The sequence below is a fragment of the Mirounga angustirostris genome, unplaced genomic scaffold, assembly GCF_029215605.1.
Source record: "Mirounga angustirostris isolate CCGP_5_RB_7025 unplaced genomic scaffold, mMirAng1.0.hap1 SCAF_12, whole genome shotgun sequence".
In the NCBI taxonomy this organism is placed as follows: Eukaryota; Metazoa; Chordata; class Mammalia; order Carnivora; family Phocidae; genus Mirounga; species Mirounga angustirostris.
In genome coordinates this window covers 53,140,602-53,166,204 of record NW_026991720.1, presented here as the reverse complement: position 1 = coordinate 53,166,204, position 25,603 = coordinate 53,140,602, and the positions used below count along the sequence as shown (strand labels likewise).

Sequence of the window (25,603 nt, the reverse complement as noted above, 5' to 3'; positions counted from 1 at the left end):
TTTTATGTTATCCCACAGAGACATCTTTCAGAAAGATGGAGTAAATATGAAATTAGATACGGGCAAAAGGCAGGTGGTAAGCTTTGAGAATACAGTAAGAAGCTACAGTAATTTCATTTTTCTTTGCCTTTATTTTCTAGGTGAGCATCGAGTAGGCCAGCTGATATTATTGGTTCACATGTTACATTCTAAAATTACACAAATGAGTTAATATTTTTTACTTTATTTACAGGTAGATAAATACATGCTCTTAAATGGGTAGCTCTTCCTGTGCACAGTTCCCACGTGTAGGAATTTCAGTTACCAAGGATTGGGTAAATAGCGCCAGTCCCCCCACAATGCAATCCAAAGTTAAGATACTACAGGATGTTAAATGCGAGTAAGTGCAAAAGGCACAGACTTCATTGCTAGTTCTTCACAAAAATCCCTGGGTGGGTAACAGAGGTGCATCCTGCCTCATGGACAGTTTGGACAAGTCTGTCCATAACTGGCCATCACGCATCTGTTACTCTTTACACAGAGACAGCAAAGCATGTAATGTGTTACCTCCTTATCCCCAGTGATGAGCCATGTAACATTTTACAGACACACATAACTGAAGGAGGGAATTGGTAATACAATTGGAGGCCTAGCGAAGAAATGAAAATTGATCATGCTAAATGTTTAATTTGAATCAAACATAGATGTAGTTACAGAGAGAATGCTCACTGGGAATGATAGCTCTGTACCATTTTGAAAATTCTGAATTTGCAGTCAGAGGATTTTCATGAAAATGAACTTACTGATACAAATGAAAACAGTCATTGTGCCAAAATGGATGAAAATGTCCCAAGGGAAATGAGGGAAATACCAGCCCCCCAAAGATAGCTTCACATTAAAGAAACTCTGAAAGAAATTTGATGACATTGAAAACTCAAGGGATAAAATGCTGGCAGCTGATCCAGATTTGAAAGGAATATGACCGTTCTTGAAGGCAGAGTAAAGATGCTCGTTCTGTATCAAGTTCTAAGATAAGAAGACAAATGCTAATCAAACTACCCCTGATAAGTTTTCTATAAAGAAATAAAAATTGTCAATATTTTTAATATTTTAAATTATAGTGTACTAAATATTTAAAGTTTTTTTTTTTAAAGATTTTATTTATTTATTTATTTGAGAGAGAGACTGAGAGAGAGAGAGCATGAGAGGGGGGAGGGTCGGGAGGGTCAGAGGGAGAAGCAGACTCCCTGCCGAGCAGGGAGCCCGATGCGGGACTCGATCCCGGGACTCCAGGATCATGACCTGAGCCGAAGGCAGTCGCTTAGCCAACTGAGCCACCCAGGCGCCCAATATTTAAAGTTTTTATTTTATATCCTTGTACTTCTGTAACCAAGAGTGAGAGGGATTGTAATGTTTTAATAAAGATTTTTAGAAGTCCGAGGACGATCATACGTTTCCCATCAATTATTAAGATTGCACAGTCATTGCTATGATCCCACACTACTGTGTGAAGCAAGGACTGCTTGTGTGTCTACTCACTAGTGGGTGGATGTACCTGATTTGCTATAAACTGTTAACTGAGGGAATAACCTTTCTTTTGTTGCTGTGATTGGCCTATGTTATGGCCTAGGTTATGAGTTTTTGAGACTCTCACTTACTTGCAAGAGCTGATGATCACTGCTTGGGTTATCATATTCTCCTCCATCCCTGTACATTACCCAGAGGACATTTATACACAGAAAGTATCTCCAGTAATCTAACAATTCACTGTTAAAAACCTATGTAATATATAATGATGTTATTGACTTGTTTATGATTTAAAGTGTTCAAATCCTTTCTATTTCTTTAGTGAGATAAAAACAGGGGCCTCTAAGGCACTCATTTTTCTTTTTAATCATAAAAAGTTATTCTGAACATCAAACTAGTAAAGAATTTTATTTTAGTGTTAAAAAATACAGAGATCTTCATAGAAATAGAACAAATTCGGACGCCTGGGTGGCTCAGATGGTTAAGCGTCTGCTTTCGGCTCAGGTCATGATCCCAGGGTCCTGGGATCGAGCCCCGCATCGGGCTCCCTGCTCAGCGGGAAGCCTGCTTCTCCCTCTCCCACTCCCCCTACTTGTGTTCCCTCTCTCACTGTGTCTCTCTCTGTCAAATAAATAAAAAAATAAAATCTTAAAAAAAAAATAGAACAAATTTGAGGACACTGGGGTCCACATTAGTTAAAAAACAAACAAAAACAAAATAAGAAAAAACCCAGCTCTGTTGTCTCAGAAGCTTTAAATGGAAGACAGGGTGTGAACACACCCAACTTCAAACATGCCAGGGGTAAGTAACATGAGCATGGCAAGCGCGGGGTTTGCATTTCCTGGTCACTGATCGAGAGACCACAAGACTAGAAGTTGTTTTGGGGCACCTGGGTGGCTCAGTTGGTTAAGCGACTGCCTTCGGCTCAGGTCATGATCCCGGAGTCCCGGGATCGAGTCCTGCATCGGGCTCCCTGCTCGGCAGGGAGTCTGCTTCTCCCTCTGACCCTCCTCCCTCTCGTGCTCTCTGTCTCTCATTCTCTCTGTCTCAAATAAATAAATAAAAATCTTTGAAAAAAAAAAAAAAAAAAAGACTAGAAGTTGTTTTGAAACTGTTTTCTCACCAAAGCAGTAATGTCTGAGAGTGTCTAACAGTTGAGGTCTCATTTATCCTGCGGCTTTTCACCTGAATATTATTTAGGCCCACTACATGGTAGAAGCCATTAAACATCCGTGCACTTCCTGGCCACTTCAGTTGTGACAGTGAATTGTTAGATTATTGGAGATACTTTCTGTGTATAAATGTCCTCTGGGTAATGTACAGGGATGGAGGAGAATATGATAACCCAAGCAGTGATCATCAGCTCTTGCAAGTAAGTGAGAGTCTCAAAAACTCATCCATTTTAAACTCAGATTTCTAGCTGTGATTTTCTTTAGTACTAAAACTGCAAATACAGCACATATGTTAAGGCCAAAAGCTTCAAAGATTAAATCACCCTTAAGGAGTTCCTTACCAGTATTGGTGTTGGTCTTGTCATGCAGGAAATTGAGGCAGGTTGGTGTTGTTCCTGGAAGCTGCTATTGGGATTGTTTTGAAGTCCAGTTAAACTGTATTTCAAGAAAAACTCATTATAGAGATGGCATCTATATGTTGCTGGTAAATGCTATATAGCTTTAAACCATCTTCTGGTTATCAGCACCTTTCCTTTCTATTGAGGCACACAGTTTACATAACATAGAATTAACCATTTTAAAGTATACAATTCATTGTATATATGAACCACATCTTTATCCATTCATCTGTTGAAGGACGTCTCAGCTCCTTCCACAGTTTGGCTATTGTGGACATGGCTGCTTTGAACATTGGGGTGGAGGTGCCCCTTTGTTTCACTACATCTGTATTTCTGGGGTAAATCCCTAGTAGTGCAATTGCTGGATCGTATGGTAACTCTATTTTCAACTTTTTGAGGAACCTCCCTACTGTTTTCCAGAGCGGCTGCACCAGCTTGCATTCCCACCAACAGTGTAGGAAGGTTCCCCTTTCTCCGCATCCCCGCCAACACTTGTTGTTTCCTGTCTTGCTAATTTTTGCTGTTCTAACTGGTGTGAGGTGGTATCTCATTGTGGTTTTGATTTGTATTTCCCTGACGGTTAGTGATGTTGAACATTTTTTCATGTATCTGTTGGCCATTTGTATGCCTGCTTTGGAGAAGTGTCTGTTCATGTCTTTTGCCCATTTATTGATTAGGTTTGATTGCTCATCTAGGTATTTCAATATTTGTCGACAGAAAAAAATCATTGTATGCCATTCATTTATGAAGTAATGGAGATGATAATGCTAAAAAAGTATACAATTCAGTGGCATTTGGTACACTCATGGTGTTGTGCAAACATCATCTCTATCTAGTTCCAAAATATTTCCATCACCCCAAAATAAAACCCCATGTCCATCAAGCAGTCACTCAGCATTCCCTCCTCCCTCCAGCCCCTAGCAACCACCAATGTGCTTTCTGTCTCTAGGGATTTCCCTGTCCTGGACATTTCATCTAAATGGAATCATACAATATATGGTCTTTTGTGACTAGCTTCTTTCGTTTAGCATCACGTTTCCCAGGTTCATCCGTGTCCTATATATGAGCACTTCATTCCTTTTTGTGTCTGAACAACATCCCATTATATATATGTGCCGCATTGTGTCCAGTCATCCATCATTGGACATTGGGGTTGGTTCCACCTCTTGGCTCTTGGGAATAAGACTGCTATAAATGCTTGTGTACAAGGATGTGAACATTTGTGTACCAGTACCTGTTTTAAAATATTTTGAGTATATACCTAGGAGTGGAATTGCTGGGTCTTCATTGTATATTTAACTTTTTGAGGAACACCAAACTATTTTCCACTCAGCAGTGTTTGTTTGTACCATGCGTAAGGAGGAACTCCTTCCCATTCTTGATACTGCTTCGGGTTCACTCCCTGCCCCTCAGTCTACCCCAAAAGAGGTAGCGTGGCTCACCTGATTGTTCTCCTTGTGAGTCTGCCTTCAGAATGTGCGTCTTCCTCTCCTCTTCTCTGTGCCAGCACCTCTAGATGGAGAGCCCTGTCCTGGTCTGTGCTGACGGGACTCCATGGACAAGTATGGGTCTTCCAGTATTCTGTATTCCACTTAGGCTTTAGTCTCTTAAATTGGCCTCTGGCTGAACAAATGTTGATCTGTGTCTTTTAATTTGGTTTGTTTTATTTTTCAAATAGTCTGGTATCTATAGTAGAGTTCAGTACGTTATTGTGGCTTCCTTTGGAGATGCCACAATTTAGGGTATCAAAGTTAAGCCAGAAGAATTTGAACTTCATAGATATGTTCTAGATTTGGAGACTTAACATCTAAAAGCCACTTAATGTTAGCATTGTCAACTTGACAAAGTCATCTAGTATTTCAACTTCAATTTCCTTGTCAATAAAAATGGGGGAATCTTATTCACTTTCTTTATATAATAAATATGCCATAGAGTGCACTTAAGTATCAAAGCAAGTGCACACTAACGTAAGACCCAACACAAGAGTAAAGTTGTATGTAACTTAAATTTCCCTTTCAAATATTTGAACACACCTTTCTTGTAGTAAATGATTTTTTATAGTATAAGAATATATCTGAATTTTAAAAACTTGACCATAAAATTCCCAGCAGGGTGATAGCTACAGGTATATGGTGCAGACAGGGAAGTTGGTAAGTGTCTAATCGCCAAGTAAAAGATAGGTAACTTTTTATGGTAAGCATTCACCACCTAACACCTGATGATGCGGCCAGAGTGCCTGGCCACTTCTCCATAAAGGCCTATTTATTGATTGATTGATTGATTGATTTAAAAGATTTTATTTATTTATTTGACAGAGAGACAGCGAAATAGGGAACACAAGCAGGGGCAGTGGGAGAGGGAGAAGCAGGCTTCCCGCCGAGCAGGGAGCCCGATGTGGGGCTCGATCCCAGGACCCTGGGATCATGACCTGAGCCGAAGGCAGACGCTTAATGAATGAGCCACCCAGGCACCCCTATTTATTTTTAAAGATTTATTTATTTAGTGTGTGACTGACCCAGGGGGGTGGGGGGTGAGGGGCAGAGGGAGAGAATCTCAAGCAGACTCCATGCTGAGCACGGAACCCCACGTGGGGCTTGATCTCCCAACCCCGAGGTGGTTGACCTGAGCTGAAATCAAGAGTATGTTGCGCAACTGACTGAGCCACCCAGGTGCCCCCATCAAGGTCATTTTAAACTCTGGAATTTAAGAAGTGATGGTTATTTTGAAGAAAAACATTTTGAGAAAGCTCTGTAACTATATAAAGAAAGTTTTGTGAATTCACATGGCATCATCACTAGATAGCCTGAATATATCTCCAGTAAAAAATGCTCTTGTCTTTTCAAATTATCTTAGGTGACGCGTCACCTTGCCAAACTCTTTGACAGCATTGCAGATCTGCAGTTTGAAGAAGGTCAGGATGTGTCCATCCACAGAGCAATTGGAATGTACAGCAAAGAAAAGGAATACGTCCCGTTCCAAGCCGAATGCGAATGCATAGGCCACGTAAGATTTAATGATGAGATGTTCTGTGCTATGGGAGTATTTTGGGGATAATTTTTAAAGGTTGACTTGAATAAGAAAAAAATCAGCTGCTATCAAATCAGGCCCTGGTTGGTTTGGAGATCAGAGCTCCCTGTTTAGCCATGTCCAGTCTGACCTCCATGTCACGCCGGAATCCGCCATGTTTCCCCCTTTGTGCCCATGTGGCTTCAGCACCCTGCAGAGTCTCAGAAATGCTAGCAGTTGAGCTCGTCAGGAAGGATTGTCGCAGGTTGAGTGAGTGGACCCCAGAAGGAGAAGCAGGTGCCAGCCCAGTGACAGAATCTCCTGCAAAGCTTACTGGTTTCACCACTGAGAGTTGGGGTGAAGCAGCACCTTGTAGAAAAGCATGTCTTAAAGGGGCTTGTGGTTCAGGATTGCGATGTGAATGTTCTAAATGGCTGCTCATAAATAAAGTTGATGGCATCTACCACACTGATGTCATGTTCCCTAATAAATGTTCACAGTTAAGTTAGCATATTCTCTCCTCGCACAGCCAAATACCTCAAAAATATTCTTAATGATTAACGGCGAGAATGGCTCATTATGATTTATGAAAGAGCTCTTGGTGTTTCCACATGATGTGGAGGAATTGCATCTTTTTATAATGATGCTTGTGTAGCTTGAGTTAATCCACAGAGTCACTGAGACAGTAGCCTCCATTCCAGAGTTGTTTGGGTTGAGGCGGGGTTCCTTAAAATGTCCCTTGCAGAAATGTGATGGCAGGCTTTTTTTTTTTTTTTTTTTTTTTTTTTTTAAACAGGGGTTTTCTTTCTTTCTCTCTGCTGCTTTTTAATATTGTACCAAGAAATCCTGCCAAATGAAGGGGAAGCAGATGGTGGAATACTTTGATTAAAATATATTTTTTGATCTCTTGGGCTCTTTAGGATATTATTACAGTGATTAGAAAAGTCACCATAAACTATCTTGACAAAAGTGTGTTGCTGTCTGCTCCCTCCCTGGCAGACTGCAAGCCGACTGGCATAGTGCCCAGAAGGAGGACAGTCCACTTGACGGATGTGGTTGTCGCTCGCGGGAACCCTTGGTACTGAGCATTTTCACAGTGCTCTCATTTGTTCTGTGTAAGCAGTTTAGGCCAGAGACTGGAGCATACACCACATTGATCCTCTAATTGCCTTTGTTTGATAAAAAGATGCTTTTCCTTTAGGTCTTTACTCCCCCACCCCCGCACCGTGATGATTAGTTCCTCCCAATGTAGACTATTTGTATTTTGTTTGATTAGTGTTGATTGAATACCTACTATGTACCAGATGCTGGGTTAAGCTTCTGGGGATCCAGAAATGAGTAAGACATGGTCCCTCTCTTGGAGGAGCTCTTCGGCTCCTTGAAGAAATGAATAGTTGGCAATAATGGGAAGTGGTAATTGTTGTTATAGAGGGTCAGGCAGAAGTTGAAGAAACACCAGAATCAAACAACATCTCATCAGAGCTTAGTTCTCAGATCACGCTGAGCTAAGTAGCCATTGTTGGCATAGTCATTTGAACAGGAGATGATCCATCAACTTATATGTGTGTTTGGTCTTCCCAGATGGACTGGAAAGTTCTTACGAGGAGGTGGCCAAGTTGAGGACAGGGATCCCAGAATGTTTGGGAAATGCTCAAATGATGTCTGATTTCCTGAAGGAACTAGTTGCTGGGTGACATCAAGTGTTGTGCTTAGTGACTAAAGTATTGATGGGATCAGAGACCTTGAACTCGGGCACATGAAACAAAACCCAGTTACAAAGTCAGAGGGAAAGGCTCTTGGGATGATGGGGCCCATTGCCAGGGCAGTGCCACCTTTTTCTTTCAGTAGGGAAGGCTGTCACCTCATTAACTACACAGTACTGCTTCCCAGTTCTCCAGAGAAAGATTCTAGGAATGAATGTTTCTGCCATTTTCACAGACACAGGGGGAATAAAAGGTTTTTTGTGTTTTTTAAGATTTTATTTATTTATTTATTTATTTGAGAGAGAATAAGAACGAACATGAGTGGGGGTGAGGAGAAGAGGTGGAGGGTGAAAGAATCTCAAGCAGACCCCGTGCTGAGAGCAGAGCTGATTGAGGGGCTTGATCTCACCATCCCTGAGACCATGACCTGACCTGAAACCAAGAGTTGGACGCTCAACTGACTGAGCCCAGGCGCCCCCCAAAAAACAGTTTTAACATCTTCACGATCTCATATGGTCCTTGGAATTGATTTATTATCATCATTTTTTATTGCTGAGGTCAACTATTTGTGGATAGTGTACATATCTTTTTCATTAGATAATATCATCCCATGGAAACAGATATGTGGATAAATATAACAAAGCATATTTGAATAGGTTAGAAAATGGGTTAAGATAAATTTGTGGGGGCAAAATATACTTGCATTTAAAAAAAAAAAGATTAAGTTTCACAAGTCAGCAGTTGTCCTATCTCTTATACTCTCCTGCTGTCTAATTTTTGACAAGTGTGAAGATGAGAACCAGTAGGGAATATAATTAAGACACTTTCTGGAAGCACTTTGTCTTAAGACTAAGAACTAGGAAGATTTTAGAGAAGAATTTTCAGTATATTTAAAAATTATTTTAAAAAACATTAAAAAAAAATCAATCTACCATTATCCCCAAAGCTCTAGAATATTACTCCACCATATTACTCTATCTACTAGATGGCTGTGATGTTTGGTTTCTCACAACACTGTGCATTACCACAGGGGATCTCGGTCCAGAACCCCCTTGTCTTCAGATGTGAAAAATCAGTAATTAAGAACCCCTCCTCTGTTGAGGCTGCAGAAAGTTATTAGCCATCCAGTAGGTGAAATAAGTTGAGCAGTATCCTGGGAGAAGACAGGTTCAATGGAATTCATCCATTGTTCACCTTATCCTTGGAGTTATATACCTCCTCTAGTTTTCTACCTGGATTTGAAATAAATCCGGGGCTCCTGGGTGGCTCAGTCGGTTAAGCATCTGACTCTTGATTTCGGCTTAGGTCGTGATTTCAGGGTGGTGAGATCCAGCCCCACATCCAGCTTAAGATTCCCTCCCTCTCCCCTCCCCCCATTCATGCTCCTCTGTGCTCTGTCTCAAAATAAATAAATAAATCTTGAATATAAACACACCTGAGGCCTCTCTCTCTGCATGGCTTTTAAGCCCGTGGGAGGGTGGAATTATCTCTCTTCCAGAGTTAAGCCTGTGCTAAATCATTTCAACTTGCATCAAAAGGTGGAAATGTGGCTCCTGGGACTTGAAAAGACGATGCAGGAAACAGTGCGACATTCCATCACAGAGGCCATAGCTGCCTATGAAGAAAAACCTAGGGAACTGTGGATCTTGGAGTTCCCCGCCCAGGTTGCACTCACAGGCTCACAGATCTGGTGGACGACAGATGTAGTGATAGCCTTCAGTAGACTGGAGGAAGGCTATGAAACGGCCCTAAAGGACTTCCATAAAAAACAGGTATTTTATAGACGTGATTTCAAGGCTTGAAGGGACTTGAAGAGGTTGGCGTTCATCCCTCCATCATTTAGGGGAGTGTTTTCTGTGTGCCAGGCACTATGCTAGGACTATTTCAGCAATCAGTGGTTTGACTTTTCTTTCTCTAGCTTTGTGTTATCTTTCTGGATTGCTACATGGGTTAAAAAAAAAAAAAATCACATCACTCATCCCCCAAGTCTCTAGTATATCACATGTACTTAGACACTGTGCCTATTTCTGTCATTCTGTGTAAGACTCTCCATCTAGGCTAATGGAGTATTTATTACAAAATATGTACATGATTTGCATGACTCAGAGAGATGGAGAGCTCTTCGGCAAAGACAGATGTTTTCATGTATTTTGGGTTTTGGTTAATTACAGATCACAGATGAGCAATTGTGGAAAATGATCTATTTCGAATTCCATTTTATTCACCCCGCTTACCCTGTGACCTCTACGTGAGCCTCCCGACTTAAGGTGTGCTCCTAGTTGTGGAACAGTTCAGAGATTTGGCCTTTTTTATTGGCTTTTAGATTTGGAAAGTATTTAAATATTAGTGTGTTTACCTTTCTTATTTTCAGTGGATGAAGTGTGAATCCAGAGACATTAAGCGATTTCCCCAATGTTGTACAATTTGTAAGTAACACTGGCAGGACCAGCAGAATTCAGAATGCTTTCCACTGCTCTCTATTGCTTGTCCTCTTAGCAGGACTTTTAATTCAGTCCCTGAAAAGTCAAATAGATGCAGAGGATGAAGGATACTTGTATTGTTAACATATTCAGGAATTTTAGGTTTTAGAGTGTTTTGATTATTTCTTTTAATTTTGCTTGAATCTTGAGTAGAGATCACCTGACTCATTGATGTTATTAAAGAAGTCTTTGTATTGTTTCCTTTGGAGAGAAGTATATTCTTGATGTACATCTTTAGGAAAAGAGGGCATTGGTTTATATTGAGCTGGGTTTAGGTTACAAGATTGGATTTTCAAAAGTGACTGGTTTCCTCCTAGGGCAATAGCTCTACAGTTCAAGTCAATGCCACTTGGATGAGGAAGCTAAGTAGGTAATTTTTTTTTATGAACATTAATAGTTCATTAAATTGCAATTATATTATGGTTTTATAAAAATAAGTTTCTGGTTAGTTAATTTATTGATATCTGTGCATTTATTAAAAGTACTTTCATTATCTATTGAAGAGAGGATTTTTTTAAAAAATTCTAACGTCCTTTCAGATTTCAGGTATTATCAGTCATTGCTCAAACTTAAACTTTTCAGCATACATATTCCTACTTTATTTTTCCCTTGCTTCATTTAATTATCTCTTTGCTTACAAGATACCATTTTCTGTGATAATTAAATATTTAATTGCTTAAAACAGTAAATTATGTGTTATGGATATTTCTTCTATCAACTTTATTTTCAATGTCATGATTTCTTTATTAACGTGTGTTATTAAAGATTTAGAAGAAGAAAGTACAGGTTGAGAAAGAAAAAAAGGAAAATAATTTTTAGAAAACACCCATAGCCTAGACTTCTCTTCCCACTGGTGATCACTGATGACGTTTTGGCATATAGACGTCAAAAATTTTTCCTCTTTCTTTGTGAATGTGTAGACATCTATCTGTCTCTCTTTAAATATACGTCCATTTGTAGCTATTTACATAAATGTGTATTTGTGCTGATATGTGTCAATTATCTAAATATACATAGAAAAAATATTTTTTACATGTAATACATTGTTACTTTGTATTTTCACTCAATGTATTGTCTACCTTTTTTCTTGCTGTAAATATGTATCAAATTGACAATAAAAATGGCCAAATAGTATCCCTTTATCTGGGTATTCCAGAATTTATTTCCTCCCTTCTCTAGGTCTACTCTGATAGTCTGAGAGCTCATCAAGCACTGGTGTAGGTTCTGTGGTTCCAGCAGTGAAGTTCTTGACTTCACGGTGCTTATGTTCTGGCTCACTGTTAATAGATCTTACCTCTTCCTCGCAAGGACGGTGGAAATCTTTATTCTGATATCCACTTCCTATTTTACATGCTGCTGTTTAATTTTTTAAAAAGATTTTATTTATTTACTTTTAGAGAGAAACCATCAGCAGGGAAAGGGGCAGAGGGAGGGAATCTCAAGCATACTCTGTGCTGAGCGCGGGGCTCGACGTGGGGCTCGATCTCACCACCCTGAGATCACAACCTGAGCTGAAACCAAGAGTCAGACACTTAAGCGACTGAGCCACCCAGGCATCCCTAATTTCATTTTTTTAAATCAGATTTACCAACATATTAAGCAGTGACTTTGTTCATTATTTTTTTACCCCATTTCTTATTTTAAAATCCAATTCCCTTCCTCCTGTAGTGTATGTTTTAGTGGTTTATGCAGTGATGGATAATAAGTAGGACATTTTCTGATCCTTGTCTTTCTTTTGACTTCTTTCTTGATAGATAAGGCCTAAAATTCTAAGTTGAGAATTATTTTCTTTCAGAACTTTAAAAAATATTCTGTTATCTTATGGCCTTCATTGGTGCTGTAAACTTTCAGGTCAAATTATTTTTCCTTCATGTTAATTGTAGGAACATTTGGTCTTTGGTCTTTGGCTGCTTTTATGAATTTTTTTCTTTTTGTGGTTGTGATGTTTTCTTCTATTGTATCTACTTGAAGATTTTTTTCTCTTGCTTTTACAATTTAGCTGCTAAGTACTCTGTGAACTTCTTGAATCTTCAGTTACATGTCTGTCTTAACTTTGGAAAATTCCCCTTCATTTTTTCTTTGATTGATGCCTTTCTTCCATTTGCTCTATTTTTTCATTTAGAATTTTATCTGCTATATGTTGAACCTTCTCATGCCCTCCATCTTTTAACCTCTTATCATATTTTCAAACTCTCCATTTTTTTGTGCTGTAACTTAGGTTATTTTTTTCTCTGTAGGAATTCTGTGTGCCCTGAAGAGAGTGTGCATCCCCATAGTGTGTTTCTCTTCCTTGCTTCTTCCAAGTTTTGTGGATGCTGGGTTAATTTTGTGGTTGGTTACTCAGTTGAGGATTTCCAGATCACAGGGCATGGGCTTGAGGTTTTGATATCTCTAAAGGGACTTTTTTCCTCTCCAAAGGCTTTCATCTTGCTTCTCTGAGCTGGTCGGTAGAATTTTTCTAGAGCTCTTTCTTAGACTATGTAAGACTCTGAGAATCTCAGCTACATGTTAGCATCTCAATTCCAACTCACGGCCTTGCTCAGGGAGTGTGAGAGGCAGGAGACAGAAATGTTGTGTTCCTGTGTGGCAGTTTAAATCTCAGTTTCCAGATGTTTGAATCTGTACCCAAATCCTACATTAGGCTTCCATGACATTTGCTACTGTTCTGGCTTTGAGGCGCATTCCTGGCATCAGGGACTATTACTCCCTTCCACCCACTCCTCCTCCTTCTGTCCCATCTCCTTCCACCTCTCTCATGGTCTGCTGTGGACTTTGTACATGGGTGTATTTTTGCTGTGTGTGTGTGTGTGTGTTTTAATGAAGGAGTTGCCCATTTGGCTTAATCCAGTACATTGCAGAGTGTCTTTTATTACTATACTTAAGACTGGTGATTAGGTTGGTTTTCTATTTTTTGACTATCATTAATAATACTGCAGTAAACAGCCTTGTATATGCATACATACATGTTGTTCATGTTTTTCTTTATTTTTTCAGGACAAACTTCCAGAAGTAAAATTGCTAGGTTAAAGATATACCTCTTTTTTTTTTTTTAAGATTTTATTTATTTATTTGAGAGAGAGAATGAGATAGAGCATGAGAGGGGGGAGGGTCAGAGGGAGAAGCAGATTCCCCGCTGAGCAGGGAGCCCGATGTGGGACTCCATCCTGGGACTCCAGGATCATGACCTGAGCCGAAGGCAGTCGCTTAACCAACTGAGCCACCCAGGCGCCCAAAGATATACCTCTTTTAAGCCTTTGGAACATTGTGCAAATTTACCTTCCCACTATCAGTGTATGAGAGGTGTCCACTCTTTCCCCTGTTGGCAACACTGGGTTGATTCTTTTTATTCTAATAGCTAAAGTTCTTCATATCCCAGGTGCTTCAGCATATTTCACTAATTAACAGAATTTATAGGGTTTTTTTTTTTCTCCCTTCAAATAAAGTTTTCCATTCTGTTCAAGAGTTATGTAATGCTTCCTTTTCATGTTGGATGAGAAGCAGACAAGAGGAAGGTTTATGAAGAAAGCATTTATCTGCTTAATTATGAAACACTTTTAGCACAAATTGAAATGTTTGACAGACCAGCCAACAGATGCCTTCAATACAGTATTTCAGTTTTGTAACTGATACTAATATGCATATTAGAGAAGCTAACATTTGAATACTGTTGAAGCCTTAGTGAGGTTCATGAGAAGTGGGTGCATCTAAATTGAAACCCCATTAGCATCCTCTCTTCAAAAATGGATGTAACCATCTGCTGGAGTTTGTTTTTAATTAAAATTACTCCCGCTAATACTGTGAGCAGTTTTTAAAATGAACATTAGTCCTTTAAAATCACTCCATTTTAAACTGAGGTCAGAGTTGGCTATAATTGATGATCTACCTGCACAAATAATTTCTTTGCTTAGTCCTCACGTCCAAATTGTAGTGAGATAAATTATTATTTTAAATTCTGTTTTTCCTTTTATGTGATTTTATGTGAGGTAATGTTGGGATTAAAGGCAAAAATACTGCATTTTGGATATATATCCCTGCCTTGCCAGAGTCTTAGAAAATATTACAGATCTAGTAAATTCACTTGCTCAGATTTGAGGGGTCCTTGGCAAAAGTATTTTGTTCTGGAGGCTTGGGATCTGGTAAGAAGGATTTTCTACTCTTCCTTTATTATTAAGCTGTGTGAAAATCATCAAAGAAGAGATGGAAGCATTTTGGACTTGAAAACCTAATTGCTGCTGTGCTGGGACATGACCCAGAGCACTCTCAGTAAGACCCAAGATGAGCAATATAAGATCATTCATCACCCCCCCACCACAAGGACTAAGAAATACATATAAGAAAGAGACTCTGGTTTTGCTTCTTAGGGCCAGTGTTTGGCCTCACTTTTAGCCATTGAGCGATTCTTTCAAGACCAGTTGGATACAATGTTGATAGTGTTCCTTATCCCAACTTTATTACTTGAATAGGAAAGCCTATGAAGCCTGAAGCTATCCAATGTATACTGGACACACATTTTTATTTTTGCTTCTCTAGAAAAGTGTAATCTGATAACCTCGTGCTTCATAATGTAGCAGGAACCCATATGAGTGGAGCACATACTCTTTACCTCCCCTCTCATCTATTAAAAGAAAAATTTTCCGTAATTTACCAATTTAGTAGGCTTTTATTCAGTGATCCATGAATCAGGCATCATCCAGTCTAACAGAAAGGAGCACCAAAATGCTGATAAAGCAAGGAATTTTTGTAGTCCAAGTGAGCAGGAACAAGGAAATTATACTGGGCATTTGCTGATTGGTTAAATCAGGTTTACCTTCCTCATACGGAGCAAAGGGAAGGGTTGGAGCTGGGTCAGGTCACTTGTATGCAGCAGGCAGATGCTGACTGATTGATCTAGGCCTGCCTTTCTGGGAAAGCTGAGCATAGAAACTTAAGTTTCAGTTTGCTGACACAGGGCATTTAGCATGAGTGACTTCCTCTTGGGCTTCATCTGGTTACTTTAACACAGCCAAAATTTTACTGAATGATAAGCAATTAAAAAAAAATGATATTGTATCTGGATACGCTGAACCAGATACTTTGAGGAATGCCTAGAAGTTGACAGCAGATGCAATGGGTAATTAAGAGCAGAGAAAACCACAGGTGAAACAAGAAGAGACTATTATAGCGATAAGCCTGTTTGATCCAGTGAAATTCCAGGGAAATGACAAACTCAGATTCAATAACTAAAAAAAGTGGGGTCCTTGGGGCGCCTGGGTGGCTCAGTTGGTTAAGCAACTGCCTTCGGCTCAGGTCATGATCCTGGAGTCCTGGGATCGAGTCCCACATCGGGCTCCCTGCTCAGTGGGGAGTCTGCTTCTCCCTCTGATCCTCCCCCTCTCGTGCTCTCTGTCTCCCATTCTCTCAGATAAATAAATAAAATCTTAAAAAAAAAAAAAAGTGGGGTCCATGGTCAGTGTTAAGGAGTAAATGTAGAAGAGATGAACAGTTCTGTCTCCTGTACGTCCCAAGAGATTATCAGTGAGTGTGTTTGCTCCCAGGATAAAGCCCTGAGAAGTGCGTCATAAATATTGTGGGATATCTCTTGAGGACTTTTGCCATGACTCCATCTTGACCCTAGAGGTCTAGTTGGGCAGCTTTTTCTTTGAAATAAGGATGGGGTAGAAATATTTTCGTTTCTTTGGGCTGTAGAAATTCTTTCACATCCACTCATTTCTGCTGTTGCAGTAGGGAAGAAGCCATAGGCAATTTTTAAATAAATAGGCATGGTGAGGTTCCAATAAAACTTTATTTGTCTGTTGGCCTGTGGTTTGCAAATCCCTGTTCTAGAGAAAGCAGCAGAACAGATCCTGAAGTAATTCAAGATCTCCACAGTGACAGATGTAAGAGAAGGAGATTTATTACACACATATGCATGTGAGTCCAATCTAATCCATAAATCCAAGAACTGTGTCTTTAAATAGACCATAACAGCACTTTTTTTTTTTTTTAAAGATTTTATTTATTGGTCAAAGAGCGCACAAGCAGGGGGTGCGGCAGGCCGAGAGAGTAGCAGGCTCTCCGTGGAGCAGGGAGCCTGATGCAGGACTCCATCCCAGGATACTGGGATCATGACCGGAGCCAAAGGCAGATGCTTGACTAACCGAGCCACCGAGGTGTCCCCATAACAAATTTTTGTAGTTAAGAGGAGAAAAAAAAAACATAAGGGGGCGGGGAAGGAGAAGGAAAAAATCACGGAAAGGAACCATAACTTCCTATGAGATTTTAAAAAGATCGTATAACACTATGTGTGACTTAATGTTTAGCATAAAAATTTAAACTAAAATTTAAAATAAATGGATGATTCTCCATGAACACTGTTTCTGAAATAGATTCAAAATGAGGTGGAAATTTGAGTAGACCAGTAACCACAGAAATAATTGAAATGGTAATCAAGGCAGTTGAATTTGCATACCTACCCCCTAAGTTGAGCCCTGCTCCAGTGGTTTTATCACACATTTAAAAAAAGATACATGCCGGGTACCTGGGTGGCTCAGTTGGTTAAGCAACTGCCTTCGGCTTAGGTCATGATCCTGGAGTCCCAGGATCGAGTCCCGCATCGGACTCCCTGCTCAGCAGGGAGTCTGCTTCTCCCTCTGATCCTCCCCCTCTCATGCTCTCTGTCTCCCATTCTCTCTCAGATAAATAAATAAAAAATCTTAAAAAAATAAAATAAAATAAAAAAAGATACATGCCATGTTATATCCCCTGTTCTAGAGTGTAGAAAAAGATGGAATTTTTTTTTACTCATTTTATAAAGTTCTAATAAACTTGATGGAAAATGCAGGCATTGATAAAGTACAAAAGAAAATTCTGTTGGCCAATCTCATGAATTTTTCACTTAACACTGTTGGGAGACCATCTTCTGTGGGTCTCAAGTTTTGTACATTTTTTGAGCGGAGGAACTTAATGCCTTTGTTCTAGGCTATCTTCCAAGGATGTTTATTATACAAACATTCTTGCAAGATAGTCTCTATAGCGTTTCTCTCCAGAGCAAAGGGTAGATTGGCTTACTGTCCAGTATAATAAAGAAAAAATCTCTTTCCAGGGCTAAGTTCAGACATGGTTTTCCTTTAGAAAAGATTTGGGTTCCCTAAACTCAAGTTTCCTGTCCTATAACACAACTCATTGCATATACAAGGATTATGTGGCTCTTTTGGGCTTATCCTTTAAAAGTTGGGGATCGGGGACAGGTGCAAATGTTGATACTTAGATACTACTCAGTGCTATTGGTGTGACTAATGACTTGTCCTTTATCCGTGACCCAGAGGCTCTGTGTCTTGTGCCTTAATCTGAGCCAGGCTGACTTGAGCATACAAGTAGGGTAAAATCTCAGACTGTTCTCATTTCTTAACAAGCGTGATGTTGCATGTGTTAGAAGTTCATTCTTTTTTGTTGCTTAGTATTCCATTGTATAACTATACCACACTTTGTGTATCCATTCTGTTGACTAACACTGGGGTTTCCAATTTGAGGCTACTGTTTCTAAAGCTGCTTGGAATATTCTTGTCCAAGTCTTTTGATAGACAAAGATTTTCCTTTCTCCTGGGTAAAATATCTAAAATTGAAATTGCTGAATCAGGGAAGGTATATGTTTACCCATTTAAAAAACTGCCAGACAGATCTCCATTGTTACATTCCCATTAACAAGGTGACACAATTCTAGTTGCTTTGTACATTGGCCAATATTGAGTGTCATCAGTCTCTGCAATCGCAGACATTCTAATGGGTGTGAAATAGTATCTCATTGTGGTCTTAATTGGCTATCTCTAATGTCTAGAGATGTTGAGTAACTTTTAACATGTTTATTGGTATTCATATATCTTTTATTGTGAAGTGTCTGTTCAAATAACTCGCCCAGTTTTTTTGTTTGTTTTTAATTGGGATGTTTGTCTTTTTATTGTTGGTTAGAGGATTTCTTTATTTGGTTACAGTTCCTTTGAAGGAAGTGAACAGACCGCTCATTTTATTAATGGTATATTTGTGAGTGGAATGTTTTCATTTTGATGTATAGTGTAGCAAATTTTTCTTCTATGATTGATAAGTGTTGTGTTATGCATAAGAAGTTCTTACTTATCTCAATGTCATGAAAAGATTCTCCTGTTTCCTTCTAGGTGCTTTATGGTTCTGGGTTTTTCATTTAGATTTGTGATCCATATGTAATTTTTTTTTCTTTTCCATTTTATTAACTTGGCACCTTGATCAAAGTCCTATATAGGGGTCTATTTCCAGACTCTCCTGTTGTATTCATCTGTTTTTGTGTTTTTATGCCATATCCAACTATTATTTATTATAGTAAGCCTTGAAATCATATATATATATATATATATATATATATATATATATATATATATATAGCCTCCAGCTTAGTTCTATTTTTAAATTTTTTTTCCAAAATTGTTTGGGCCATGGGCCAGTCTAGGTTCTGTTCATTTCTACATAATTATCCTATTGTTCATTTTTAGAAGCCTAATCTTTTGGCCTAATTTTTAACTAGGATGACATCAAATATAAATAGGAATGTTGGGAGGGTGGATATCTCAACCATGATGCATCTTATCTAAGAAGATGGTATATGTCTTGACATAGGTTGTCTTTAATTTCCTCTCAAAATATTTTCTGTGATTTTCAATGTCAGGTCCTGCACATTTCTTGCTAGACATAATTTTAAATAGCTGATATGTTTTGATGCTTAAAAATCTGTTTCCCAATGTGGCTGGCATATAAAATAGGTGGATTTTTTAATATTCACCTTTTGTCTTAGGATTTGCCAAATTTGCTTAATAGTTTTAGTAAGTATTTTTATAGTTTCATAGGGCTTGCTGTGTCCATGAACATATCATCTGTCAATAATAACAGTTTTACTTCTGGTCTCCCATTCTTTTTTGCCCTTTATTCCCTTTTCTTGAGTTATTGACTCGGCTAGGACCTCCGGTGCCATGTTGAATGGAAGTAGTTAGAGCAGACATCCCGGCTTTTTTCCAGTCTCAGGGAAGCATAATTTAAAATTTCACCATTAAGTATGATAGTTGCTACAGGGTTTTGGAGAGGCCCTTTCTGAATTTGAGGGAGAGCCCTTCCATTGCTCTATACTGAGAATTTTTATCATGAAGAGACATAGAACTTTTTCAAATCTGTTGAGATTATTCGTATGTCTGCCTCTTTTATTGTTACTGTGGTGAATTTTTGAATGTGAAGCCAACTTTGCATTCCTGAAATAAACTCCACTTGGCTAATGATGGATGATCATTTATATATGTATATATGTATTTTTGCTGGGTTTCATTTGCAAATACTCTGTCCAGGAATTCTCTATATATGTTCATAAGGGATGTTTATATGTAGTTTCCCCATAATACCTCTGCCAGTTTGGGCATCAGCATTATGCTCTTTAAAAGGAATTGGAAAATATTGTATTCTCATGTATTTTGTGAAAGAGTTTACAATAGAAATCACTGGAGATACCATCTGGGCCTGGAGTTTTCTTTGTGGATCATTTTTTAATTTTAAATCAATTTCTTTTACATATATATGTAAATACACACACACACACACACACACACTGCTCTCTAGCTTTTTTTCTTTGTTTTTTTCTTGCATCACTTTTGAAAATTGGTGTTTTTCAAGGTATTTATCCATTTTATCAAAGTCAGGGACTGGCACATTACAGCTCCCTGGCCACATCTGGTCCAGTGCCTGTGTCTTTGGATGCTTTAACACCGCCATGGCTACATGGAGTCATTTCGATAGAGACCTCATCTGGACCTTTACAGGACATTTACTTTCAGCCTTGATCTAAGTTTTCAAATGTATTGATGTGAATTGGTCTTCATTTCTTAACATTATCCTTAGCACATCTGGAGGATCGCCTATCATGTCCCACTTACATTCCTGGTGTTAGTGATTTGTATTCTCTCTCTCTCTCTCTCTGAAATCAGGCTTTCTCTGTGTTTGTCATTTTTATTTACATTTTCAAAGAACTAATCTTTGACTTTGTTGATTTCTGTCTCTTGTTTTATATTTCCCTGATTTCTGCTTTCTCTTGATGACTTCCATCTACTTACTTTAATTTGCTCCTCTTTTTCAAGTTTCTTAAGGTGGTGGCTTACTGATCATACATCTTTTTTCTTTCTTAATACAAGCATTTGAAGGAAACTTTACAACTTGATGAAGAATATCCACTAGAAACCTGCAGAGAAAATCATGCTTAATGGTGAAACTTTGGAATCCTTTCCATTAGTGACAATAATGAGGTAATTCCATGCACTGTCGCTGACGTTCATTACTCAATATTGTGCTGGGTTTAGCAATATGATTAATGGAGAAGTAGGAAATGAACAGTGAAAAGGAAGGCCACAACAGGGGCTCCACAGCACATGCCCTGATGGTGTCAAGAGAGTATGGGACCTGGTTTCTTCGGCACTTTGCTTTGTTCCAGCTGAAAAGAAAATCCATTGCTTCTGATTCTGCTAAAGCGGAAACATGGGCAATTTTCAGGATTTGAGATCCTTGATGCTGTTGTTATAAAACGAAAAGAACATTACTTCTGTGTTATGTCCAGTTGGAAAGGGATCGAAGATTCTGGTAGCTAACCCCTCAAGTGCTAGTTGCACAGCAAAGTTCGCTGACGACCGTAAGCTCAGATCTTACCACTGCAATAGAGGGGCGCTTCCAGCTTCTCAGCCACCGTGGCTCAGGTGTGCCTCAGTTGGGAAGTGCCTTGCCAGATGCTGGGGAGATTGCACACTTCTGCTGCAAGGAAGATGTTCTTCTTGTGTTGTGTTATTTAAGCCTCGAGTATTTAGTGGCATGGTTCTTTAGGTTCACATATATGGTCTCTTCATACTACACCACCACAAGAGCTGGGTGGGTCAGAACAGAATTGAGAATCAGCCACCATCGTGGATCAAGAACCAGCCCTTTTCTCTGACCTTGATACCTTCCTTCTTGGTGAGTTCACCATCATCCCACCAAGCAGGTGGCCCTCTTTGTGAACACCTTAGTATCTTAGACGTCTCTAACATACAAACGTCAGTGGTGGTCATGATTCATGTGGCTTTTTGGGAAAGTGTTTCCATTTGTATCCAAACAAGAGAATTCATAGGTGGTGGATACCTAGTTATTTCCCTTCATTGCCAGAATCATTATAGGTCAGCTCTTGGCTGGCCAACAAGACCTGGTAGTGAATAATAGGTTGTCCACATGGGAAAGTTTTGTGTTTATAAAATGTGCAATAAAATCCTAGAATCAGGTCCTAAATCCTGGTTCCACTGTTTAGAACTGTGTGATCTTGAGCAAATTCTCTTACATAAAATTGGAATCGTTGTGGTACCTTCCTCATAGTGTTATTCTGATGATTAAATTAGAATTATATACATATATGCTTTATGTATACACATACATATGCACACACACAGTGCTTATTAGATAGTAAGAGCTCATTAAATATCAGCTCTTGTTATCTGTTGATGCCATCAGAGAGGAAGTAGATCAACCATGATGAGCTGGTGTTCAGCCCTCTGCACCACTGTCTTGTTGGAACGGAAGTGGAGCCTCTGTTGGGAGCCATTTCTCCACCTGTGCTCAGGTCTCTTCTGAAATGGACTCTCGGGATTCCCTGGCTGCCTTTTCTACTGTGTCTTCCTATTCTCATTCTGGCTCCTTGCTGTCAGCATTTAAACATTCCCAAGTCTCCCATTGCCTATAAACAAAATAGCCAGCGAAAATTCTTCCTAGATGTCACCTCTCCCATTTCCTGCTCTTACCCTGTAACTTTTATTTATAACCAAGCTGTTTGACCTAAATATTGATACTTGCCTGTTTTATCTTCTCATTCTCATTCCTCTCAATGACCCAGTTCTACCACTTGACTGAGTCCCTTTCTGTGTTGTTGTTGTTGTTGTTAGAAATACTTCCTCCTATTTTAATACTCTCTGGCCTTATTTCATGTCTGTTTGAAATCTACTTCATCATCAATGTCTTGGGCTCTTCAGTTTTCTTTCCTTGCTCCTCTTCCTCCTCCTCCTTCATGTCTGTCCCTTGTGTCTCTGACTGAGGTGCTTATGTCTTCTCACCACACCTCCCTGCTCATCGCATCTGCTTTTACGGCTGCTTCATTTCTTTTGTACGATGCTCATGACTGTGACCTTCAGCTCGAACCTCTCTCCTGAAGCATGACCAAAAGTATATTGGGCTTTTCCACTGGGTGTCTGACAGCCATCTCCAACCTAGAACATGGAAAATAATATTCACTCTTCTTCTCAAACCTGCTTCTCCAGTGTTCCCAGGTTCAGAAAAAAATACCCGTCGTCCTTCATTAGTTGCTCACCTAGAAGCCTATTTGACTTTTCTTTTACCTGCTGTCCAATCAGCCACCACATCTCTTCAGTTATCCTAAATATACCTGTTCTCACGGTTTCCTCCACCACTTTGTTAATATCCTGGTCCCAGACACACTTTTTTCTCACTTGGATGACAATAGCATTCTGCTCTCAGATCTTTCTTCTCTAGTCTGGTTTCCCTCCAATTCATCATCCTACAAGCAGAGAAATCTTGTAAAAACACAAATCTAACTACTATCACACTTCTTAAAACTCTTCAGCAACATCTCATTGCCCTTGAAGGTCAGACTCCTTAAGAAGCCGGCCAAGCCCTGCACGTCCTCAAGCGTGTGGTTGACCTGGCCCCGCCCCTCTCCTGTGTGAGACTTGTGTCAGTTCCCTGACGAGGCCACCCTGCTGTCTCCTGTGTGTTCACACGGGCTGCCTCTGGTGGCTTCCACCCTGCTTTTCGGGGGGGCCAGCCTCTTAGTTTTTTTACATCCTAGTTTATACTCATCCTTTAAGCCTTAGCATAAATACCCTTTCCTCCAAAATGTCTTTCCAAGCCCTCGATGTGTACTATCATAGCACTTTCTTTTTGCCCTAGCAAAAGGATTCTAATTATGTATCTGAGTTCTGCTTTGACTTGTAACCTCTGGAAACAGTCATCACATTTGTGTTACCGCGTGACTGAGAGAAAAAATGTTTATGTGGTATGGATTGTTGCTGCCCTCCCTTCCTTCCTTCTTTCCTGCCTTCCTTCCTTCCTTCATATGATGAGTGTAGTGAGATCATGCCTTATGCTGGCCACTGTACTGGGGATGGGATTGCAGGACTGAAAAAGACAGGTAAGGGCCTTGTTCCTTTAGAGCTTAGAGTCAGGTGGAGGAGACAAATAGTAAACAAGGAAATAAGTAAGTGAATGATAGGATACTAGTAAGTACCATGAGGGAAATAAAATAGGAGCCTGTAGAATAATGGGGTAGGGGTCATACTAAATGGGATGGCCAGGGAAGGCCGATCTGAGGAGGCGATTTTGAACTAGGAGATGAATGATGAGGGGAAGCCAACTGTATAAAGATAAGGGGGGAATCACCTCCAGGAAGATGAAACCGTTTCTCTGGCCTTGTCACAGCCATGATGGAAGAACATCAAGGCTGGTACAGGTGGAGTGATATGAGGTAGGAAAGGAGGGGTGGGAGGTCATGGAGGGCTTTGTGCTCATGAAGGGGAGTTTGGATTGTATTTGAGGGTAGGCTTCTTTCCGGCTCTGGATATATGCTGTGCTTAGGCTCCAGCCAAAGGCAAGGTGTACAAGAAAAAGAGCCACTTGTGTTTCCTGGTGGGGCTGGGCTGTTGACTTGAGGCAGACATCCATGATCCTCCCAGAACATCACCTAACACTGCTTTGATCAAGGGAAGTAAGTGCTGATTACATGAGACGGTATGTATTTTTTAGAGCTGCCCAGGTATGTTTTATATGTCACAGGCCATAAACAGGTATGCATTTATAGTACGCCCAGATGGTGAGTGCCTGAGGCTGCTGCCCCAGTGATAGACATTTTGTCACTTTATTTTTGGGACACAGAATTGTACTGCTTACAAGAGAGCATTGCCAGGAACGTGGAATCCTGAGAGACAACATCCGATCCCCAGCATAGGAAGCTGAGCAGATAATGTTGACGAGTTATATTTTTAATCCTCTTTCACTTGACTGAACTTTGGTGACAAATGAATCAATAAAGGAGAAATCACAGGGTGTAGGAGCCTCAGACAAGACAATGCACGTGAAAGCACTTGGAATTATAAATGGTCATACAAGGCATAAGATCTTATTACTGTCGCTATAGCCCATTCTTGTTAACCGAATACCAGAACTGGTGTAAGATTTGAGACCATAAAGCCTGGATATCTTGACCCAGATGAGAAAATAGCCAATGCCAAAATACCTCTTTTCTAACCAACATGCGTGTGAACTTTTTTAGTAAACTTCGATGTGCATAAGCTAATTACATTCATTAATGTACTCAGCAAACACAGTACATGCTGTTGGACAGCCAGCTCCTTAGAGGCCCTCGGGACCAAGTAGTGTACTAGACAGATGCAGATGTGCCTTCGTGGAACCTAAAATCTCGGGTACACTGAATATGGCATATGTGAAATAATGATCACCTCTGTTTGTTTGTTTTTTATCATGTGGCTACCTTTTATAGATGTAAAGTATTAAAAGCAGATAAATACTTATAAGGATGTTGTATATTCTGAATGTCTAAAGTACATACTTTTTATTCCTTTGAACCAACCTTCCACTGGGTTTAAGTCTCTCTTGAATGCCTGTTGGACATGGATTTCTCCACCTCAGAGGTGGTAGGTGGCTCTTTAGGAGATGGGACCAGTAAGAGCTCAGGCTCTGAAGGCAGACTATCTGGATTTGAACTAGCCCTCTCGTGCCAATATGCTTGTGACTCAGTTTCCTCATCTGCAAAGTTAGGATAGTAATCGGTTTTTGTGAAGATTGAATGGAATGATACAGGCAACCTGTTTAGTGCCTGGCACCTTGCATATTCTAATTGAATGTGAACTGTGCATGTTCTGGTTACTGTCTTTCTGCCTGCCTTCTGCATCCTTACTGGAGTTACATAACCTTCTCCAGTTCAGCTGCCCAGCAGGCTCAGGGAAGTGTGCAGTGCTGGCTGTTTTCTGGGATGTGATAATGGTGCTGTGGGGAGTGTGTTTTTGACAATAGGCCACAAAGGTTTGAGAGCCTCTGTTGATGTGTCCTATTCACTCATTACCAGTTCTCTCAGGAGCGAACAGTTTGCAGTGGACTGTCCTTTGCAGAGTAAAAAAGGAAAAAGGCAATATTGTTTTATTCTGTGTTACCCTGAAATAGAGCAGAACTGGGGTGGGTGGGGTTTGGCTAAGAAGCCTTGAATAAAGCAGGCATGCTCTGAATAAATAAGCATGCTAACAAAATGACCATCA

General features: G+C 39.8%; 1 protein-coding gene across 1 annotated transcript in view; it reads left to right on the top strand.

Annotated features, from left to right (window-relative positions):
• The window catches only part of DNAH11 (dynein axonemal heavy chain 11), a 339,985-nt gene that overhangs the window by 95,419 nt on the left and 218,963 nt on the right, over positions 1-25,603 (top strand). The window contains 2 exon segments of the mRNA XM_064575180.1: positions 5,930-6,079; positions 9,324-9,557. Of these exon segments, the coding sequence (XP_064431250.1) occupies positions 5,930-6,079; positions 9,324-9,557 (384 nt within the window).